Here is an 8,397-nt window from a genome sequence, read left to right on the forward strand (position 1 = left end):
CGTTGCTGCTGCTCCACCCCACAGGAGTGGCTTGTGCTGATCGAAATGTGGAGTTTCCTGCCCACAAGGGTCTTGAGATTGATTATTATTATTATTATTATTATTCACGAAACAAACTGCCGCTCAACGTATGATGGTCTGAATAACTTTGTTCACCTTTTCTTCTCCATCACAGAATCTCTGGAGCAAGTTCTGCAACCAGGTACCGTATTTTTTGCTCCATAAGACGCACCTAGTTTTTAGAGGAGGGAAGAGGGAAAGCCCCCTTTTTGGAGGGATCAACTCACAGTTCTGCAGCTTCTTTAGGAAAGGAAAGGGAGCCTGTAATGGTTATATGGGGTTGCTCGTGCGTAGGTTGCCGCCACTCCTGGCTAGGTAGCCTAGTTAAACCTTTCCTGGCTAGACAGCCCTTCACTTCGTGGCTGTTCAGTCACTAGCAGAATCCGTCAGTGGGCGTTTCTTGAATTTCTTCCAGCAAAGAAATTCTTTGACACCAAGTCTACGCCTACTTTCCCTGCGGGAAAGTCTTCTGCACAGGGTGGGTGTGGGTAGCGGAGGACCTGTGCTCTCCCCGCTGGTCTCCAGCGAAGAGTCCTGGAGCCCCCTCTCCGATTCCCCCATCCACCCCCCTTTATCCCTGGTTTTACGCTGAATTCCTTCCCCAGCTGCTGAGTCCCCTCTCTCCCTGCTTGGCCCTTCTCCGGCATCGCTTGGGAGCGCTGCCTCCACTCCTGTCTCCGATGTCAGTTCCCTGACAGAGCCATTTCTACAGTTTCCAGACAGATAATCTAATCAGCCAGTCACATGTCACTGCGGAAACAAACAGCCTCCGTCTGCAGAACATTCAACCATGGAGGCCTGGGCAAGCGGGCAGGCCAGAAAGGGAGCCAGCAATCGACCACACATTCGCTCCATAAGACGCACAGACATTTCACCTTACTTTTTAGGAGGGGAAAAAGTGTGTCTTATGGAGCGAAAAATAGGGTAATTTTCTAGGAATAAAAGGAAATGTTGGTGCCCAGTGGCGCACAACCACAAATTGTCATGAATGCATAATGAACAGGACATTTCGGGGGGGGGTGTCTCTGTGTTTACCGAGAATCAGCTTTTAAACTTGTCACCCTTTCCTTCCCGTAACAGATTATTTGAAGCAAACCTTGCAGAAAGGTAAATAACTCAATGGAATGGGAAGTGCTGGGTGGGAAGTTGGAGACTTAGCTGCTTAATCGGGTGGCAATAATAATACAGTGGTAGCTCAGGTTAAGAACTTAATTCATTCTGGAGGTCTGTTCTTAACTGAAACTGTTCTTAACCTGAAGCACCACTTTAGCTGATGGGGCCTCCTGCTGCTGCCGCGCCGCCAGAGCACGATTTCTGTTCTCATCCTGAAGCAAAGTTCTTAACCTGAGGTACTATTTCTGAGTTAGCGGAGTCTGTAACCTGAAGCATATGTAACCTGAGGTACCACTGTAATAATAAAATAAAATTTTATTTATATCCTGCCCTCTCCAGCCGAAGCCAGGCTCACAGTGGCTAACAACAAGAGCAGAATGTCCCTGCCCTCGCCCCTGCCCCTTACCCCAATCCTTTCGCCGACATCATCCCTCCTCCAATTTCCTTCTCCGCCCCTCTCTTTTGTGGGAATGTTCTGGGGTGCAGGAGAGGATATATTGTGAGATTATATCCTAATCCAACTTGTGCTAACAACTTCCCAAAATATCAGCAGAGTTTATAAACATTCCCCTTTTTGGTTTTGCAACGGTAACGTTTGCACAGGTTCGCTAGAACCTCTATAATAATTACTCTGTTAATTTCGCCTTTGTTCCCTCTTAAAATACAAGACACGACACAGTCTGTATAAAAGTATCAAAGAGTTTACTCGCGTTCTGTTCACAATATAATCCCAGAAGGTAGACAGGCTTAAAAAGGTAAAATACATTTAGAATCTATCTTGTAGCAAGATAGTCCTTATCTCCTCTCTTGGCTGGGAGCCAAGAGAGCATCCTTAGATGTTTCCTCATCAAAGGAAGATGGCAGAGAGAGAGGCAAGAGAGAGAGAGATGGCTGCCTGCCCTGTGCTTTTATCATTTACCTGCACAGGTGAGGCCATACCCACCTCTGGTCACATGCGGAGGAAGTCCGTCCCCAGGAAGTTTACCTGCTTGCTAGACAGACATCCCTCCCCATGTTCTAACATGTACACTCTAGGAATGTTGTCATTGACTGCTCCTGTGTTTACATCCCACATCTTTTCCCACAGCGAACGTGACTCTGGATCCGGACACGGCCCACCCCTTCCTCATTCTGTCCCAGGACCTGAAGGCCGTGCGGAGAGTTCAGAGGGAGCAGGACCTGCCTTTCAACCCCGAGAGATTTGACACCATGCCCTACGTGCTGGGCTGCGACAGATTCACTTCCGGAAAGCACTGGTGGGAGGTGGAGGTGTGGGGCAAGGCGACGTGGGCCGTGGGGGTGGCCACGGAGTCGGTCAGGAGGAAGGGGGGCGTCGACATCAGCCCCCACCAGGGGATTTGGGCCATGGGGAAGCCGCCCTGCTACTCCCCTTCCCCCTGCCAGTTCCTGGCTTTTACTTCCCCTCAGCCGACTGACCTGACCTTGAGGAGAGAGCCCAGGAAGATCCGCGTGGCCCTGGATTGCGAGGCGGGCTGCGTGGAGTTTTCCGACGCCGACACGGAGGAATTCATCTTCGCTTTCCCTCCGAGATCGTTCTTCGGGGAGAAAATCCGGCCCTTTCTGCAGGTGTGCTGCGATGTCAGCCTGAAATGCTGAAACGCAAACTCTGCAGGACCACCGCCCTGAGAGGAGCAAATCCTCTCCAAAACTTCTCTGTTCTAGATGGTAAGATTCTTCCATCTCCAGAAAAGAAAAGGCAGCAAATAAAAACAGTCTGGGTTCGATGGGCCCTTTCGTTACCACTCTTTGAAATGATCGTTGTAAACAAAATAGGAAAAAGCTCCAAATGCAGCGGTACCTCTGGTTGCGAACGGGATCCGTTCTGGAGGCCCCTTCACAACATGAAAAGAACGCAACCTGCAGTTTTGGGGTTGAGGGCTTGATTATTTCAAAACACTGCAGGGGAAGGAAGCTTCTGACCTTGACTGATTTGAGTTTTTTTCACTGATTGCTGCTTATTTCCAGCACTTTCCCCCTGCATAGGAGTGAATATCTAGCCCCCCCCTTGGAATAATTCCAGCGACATCCCTCACGTGTAATGTGCCTATTCATTCCCTCCTCTAATTTTATGACACTGCAAGATAAAAAGGATGACTACAGGAAGCTTCACAGCAACACTGCCATCTTTAAATTATTTTTATTCCATTTTCTTGCATAAGATTTCTTACCTGTCCTTCACCACAGGGTCTCAGGGTGGGTTATGGCAATGTAATATACAGCTATAAAAGGCAAAGCCATTGCAGCTATCAAAAAAGAAATAATTCAGGTAAAACCGTTCTGTGGAACGGAACAGAGTAATATAAATTCAGCCAAAGATGTGGGTCTTAAAAAACACAATACTTTAATTGTCAAACTGTTAAGTGGTGCATTTAGCATTTTGGGGTAACAGTCACATCTTATCCAGGGTGCTTTTGGGTTATGCAATATTTGTATTCATAAATAGCTGACAAAAGGGTTCAAGACATGTAATCATAAGACACACCATATTACAGCTAAAAGCAGAAGTTTATCGAGGGACATGCAAAACGCTTGGCGAAGGTTTCACATACAGAAACTGCTTTCAGATGATAGATAATATCTGAAAGGACAGCAGAGCAAGGCCAGATAGATGTGTATTTATGGTACAGGATAACGTCAGGGTTCTTGTTTGGAAAAAGAGATTGAAGGACAGGATGAAAGGCTATCTCTGAAGGACAGTTGGCAGCCTGGGGAGTGAATCGGCAGGAGGTGAGGTAGACTGAGGGAGAAGTGATGAGCAAGCTGGCAAGGAAGACCTGGACCTAGAGTCGCAATAGTTTTTTGTGTGTGTTTGCCTTCTGTTATTTTTCCTCTTGCACTTTATTTTCTCGTTAAATTATGTTACAATAAAGCTTTTTAAAATCATCCAAACTTATTTCTCAGCGCTTGTGTGCTTCAGAAGGCGAGGAGATCTCAGGTTTGTGTATTCAAACTGAGTGGCATAAGATCTCATTATAAATCAAAACCACCATAATGCCTATATCATGCAATCCACTTGAAAAAACACGTAAACGTAATAGGCTGTATAACAACAATTGTAAAGTTATTTACTAGAAACTACTTCACAAAATTAAATACAGCTTCTCATAATGTCAAGATCAACATCGTGACATAACATATTAAAATATAGCTTGTTCAGTTAACCACCAAGTCCAGTGTGTACAAAATGTGATTCCTATTTTGTCAGTCCTGTGCCAGCATCTACCAGTGCCAGTTTCTTATGTCTACCAACCTTATCATCTTCATTAAACACTTGCAAGACTATTTCATGGTACTCTTCTAAGGAATACGCCAGACAGAAAAATACAAGAGAAGATGAAGAAATTGGAAATGAATGTACTACGGGACTGACAAAATAGGAATCGCATTTTGTACATACTGGACTTGGTGGTTAACTGAATAAGCTATATTTTAATATGTTGTGTCACAATGTTGATTTTGACATTATGAGAAGCTGTATCTCATTTTGAGAAGTAAGGTAAAGGTAAAGGGACCCCTGACCATTAGGTCCAGTTGTGGCCGACTCTGGAGTTGCGGCGCTCATCTCGCTTTATTGGCCAAGGGAGCCGGTGTACAGCTTCCGGGTCATGTAGCCAGCATGACTAAGCCGCTTCTGGCGAACCAGAGCAGCACACGGAAACGCTGTTTACCTTCCCGCCAGAGTAGTACCTATTTATCTACTTACACTTTGATGTGCTTTCGAACTGCTAGGTTGGCAGGAGCAGGGACCGAGCAACGGGAGCTCACCCCGTCGTGGGGATTCAAAATGCTGACCTGACCGGCAAGTCCTAGGCTCTGTGGTTTAACCCACAGCGCCACCCACGTCCCATTTTGAGAAGTAGTTTCTAGGAAATAACTTTACAATTGTTATTTTGAGAAGCAGTTTCCAGTAAATAACTTTACAATTGTTATTATACACCTATGACGTTTACGTGTTTTTTCAAGGGGTCTCATTATAAACACAAAACAAAAATCCTACAGAGGGAAAAACAGACAAGTATAGATCAAGTGAACAAATTTGCTGTGCACCAACACCCCAGCACTTGTTTGTTTATGGGGCAGCACCCAGCTGTTAATACATAACAGAATACTTCCTTTGCATGAGGGTGGAGAAAGGATTTTGCGTGGCGGGATGTCACATGCATTGATAAAATGCTTTTACAAGAGCAGCTGACGTACATTACTATTATTAATAATAAAATGTGTACACTGCCCTTCACCCAAAATACAAAAACACAAAATGGATAATAAAAACCAGAACAAGAGAAGCCAGTAACACCCCCCCTCCCAACTGTTAACGGAGAAATCTGAGGGCTCCCTTGGACAAAAAAACCAAGGACACCAGCCAGGAATACCAGAGCAAAAGAGCAGCCAGTAGGCTTGGTCTTTATTGAAGACTATCGCGACAGGACTCCCACCTGCCACCAGGTGGAGCAAGATGGAAGCCCTGAACACTGTCCTTTGTTTCAGTCCGTGCTGAATCCACTCCCATATGCAGGTCCTTTGTGAGTGTAATGATCTTCTGTCTAGGACCATCAAGGTCGTCATGCCAACTGGGTAGGGCTTGGCTGCCTTGAGTCAAGTCTCCCCCCCTTTGATAGTCCTTCCTTCATGGTGTGAAATAAAAGTGGAACAGTGCAGATCCGATGTACGGGTGATTTTCTATTAATTTATAACAAGTGTCGCGTATGTCCTGTGTGAGTGTCGTGTTTGTACAAACTGAATAATAATAATAATAATAATAATAATAATAATAATAATAATAATAATAATAATTATTATTATTATTATTATTATTTATTATTTATACCCCGCCCATCTGGCTGAGTTTCCCCAGCCACTCTGGGCGGCTCCCAATCAAGTATTAAAAACAATACAGCGTTAAATATTAAAAACTTCCCTGAACAGGGCTGCCTTCAGATGACTTTTAAAGATAGGATAGCTACTTATTTCCTTCACATCTGAAGGGAGGGTATTCCACAGGGCGGGTGCCACTACTGAGAAGGCCCTCTGTCTGGTTCCCTGTAACCTCACTTCTCGCAATGAGGGAACCGCCAGAAGGCCCTCAGCGCTGGAGCTCAGTGTCCGGGCTGAACGATAGGGGTGGAGACGCTCCTTCATGATTGGGGGGGGTGTTTCCTACAACACTCCCCACACAAACACATGCTCAGTTGGTTTGAGCATGGTGCTGATAACACCAAGGTTGCAGGTTCGATTCCTGTATGAGAGGGCTGCATATTCCTGCATTGCGGGGGGAGGGCGGGTTGACTAGATGATCCTTGGGGTCTCTTCCGACTCTGAAAAGAGCATAAAATGTTACTCAGATAAATGCCTGGCATAAAAGGAATGTACATGATATAGTGCAGTCAGTAGTGTATGAGACTCAATCTCACGGTTGTGGGTTCGAGTCCAACTTGAGCAAAAGAAAAATTCCTGCAGGGGGTTGGACTAGATGACCCTAGTGACCCTTTCCAACTCTACAATTCAATGATGGAAGGAAGGTGGGATTTAAGGAAATAAATGATAGCCTTGCTGGGCGCCCCTCCCCTCCAGAAAAAAACTTCTGCAAACATCACTAAAAGTAGCGCACGCGGCACGGGAAGAGTTAACGTTTGCTCTGCCCCGCCCCCGCCGTCCCTAATTGGGCGACGGAGTTCGAATTCCCCAGGCTGAGCCCTTTCCGACCAATAGGAAGAGGCAGGCAGCCTCGAATTTCCAGAGCAGCAAGTTTACTCGCCATCCGAACTAACATTGAGCGCAAAGGTTTGGCTTTGCTCGTCTGTATAAAAGCGGAGCGGGAAAAGCGTAGCTTTTAAAAATCACCATTCTTTGTGCGCTCTCTTTTGTCCTATGCAAATAAGGCAGCGTGCAAGTTGCTGAATAATAATAATAATAATAATTTGTACCCCGCCCATCTGGCTGGGTTTCCTCAGCCACTCTGGGCAGCTTCCACTGCCAAAAATACAAAAAATACACTAAAATGTCACACATTAAAAACTTCCCTGAACAGGGCTGCCTTAAGATGTCTTCTGAATGTCAGGTAGTTGTTTATCTCTTTGACATCTGATGGGAGGGCGTTCCACAGGGCAGGCGCCACTACCGAGAAGTCCCTTTGCCTGGTTCACTGTAACTTCGCTTCTCGCAGTGAGGGAACCACAAGAAGGCCCTTGGCGCTAGATCTCAGTATCTGGGCTGAACGATGGGGGTGGAGACGCTCCTTCAGGTATACTGGGCCGAGGCCGTTTATGGCTTTAAAGCTCAGCACCAACACTTTGAATTGTGCTTGGAAACATACTGGGAGCCAATGTAGGTTTTTCAGGACCGGTGTTATGTGGTCCTGGCGGCCACTCCCAGTCACCAGTCCAGCTGCCGCATTCTGGATTAATTGCAGTTTCCGGGTCACCTTCGAAGGTAGCGCCACGTAGAGCACATTGCAGTAGTCCAAGCGGGAGATAACCAGAGCATGTACCACTCTGGCGAGACAGTCCGCAGGCAGATAGGGTCTCAGCCTGTGTACAAGATGGAGCTGGTAGACAGCCGCCCTGGACACAGAATTGACCTGTGCCTCCATGGACAGCTGCGAGTCCAGAATGACTCCCAGGCTGTGCACCTGGTCCTTATAAAAGGCACCCCCTTTTTATTTATTAAATATTTATTAAATAAACAAATATTTATTTTTATTTTCTCCCTGACTCATTATGGGATGGAGAAGCAGTAAATTAGGCAAGGAGGTTGGGTGCAAAGCTTCTAAATCATTTTAATTTCCCCACCCCCCACATGGCGTCTCGAGTTAGCGGGAAAATAGGGGGCAAAAAAACACAGCCATGCGGATCCGCCTTGCAGCCAGGAGACCGGCTCAGTTAAAAGCGAGTTTGTGCAAAAAAAACAAAACCCAAACCCTGCTATTTTATTGAGCTTCCATGTGCCAGTAAGCCTCCCCGACTCTCTCCAAATCTGCGCTCGGTATTAGCCCTGAGCCCCTATGTGGATCCCTAGGGGAAAGCACTAGCGCCCTTGAGCATGTGCAAAGCGCCTCCGCCCTTTGGGAATCGGGTTATATGCTTAAGCGAAATACAGTGTGCGGAATCGTTGCAGCTCGTAAAGCGGAGGCTTCCGTTTCTCGTGCATATACAGCCCTGCCCCATCCCAGCCAGCCAGCCTCCTGCGAAACCAGCGCCCGGGGCC

The 8,397-nt window shown here is 46.6% G+C and overlaps 1 protein-coding gene across 1 annotated transcript in view; it reads left to right on the top strand.

The window, feature by feature from the left end:
- Window positions 1-4,077, top strand: part of LOC309361113 (uncharacterized protein) — a 29,098-nt gene extending 25,021 nt beyond the window's left edge. Inside the window, exons 13-15 of the mRNA XM_081896065.1 lie at window positions 176-202; window positions 1,141-1,167; window positions 2,261-4,077. Of these exons, the coding sequence (XP_081752191.1) occupies window positions 176-202; window positions 1,141-1,167; window positions 2,261-2,790 (584 nt within the window). The 3' untranslated portion in view covers window positions 2,791-4,077. The remainder of the gene's footprint in view (window positions 1-175; window positions 203-1,140; window positions 1,168-2,260) is intronic.
- Window positions 4,078-8,397: the final 4,320 nt, after the last annotated feature.

This window comes from Podarcis melisellensis (assembly GCF_964234715.1).
Source record: "Podarcis melisellensis genome assembly, chromosome: 2".
Classification (NCBI taxonomy): Eukaryota; Metazoa; Chordata; class Lepidosauria; order Squamata; family Lacertidae; genus Podarcis; species Podarcis melisellensis.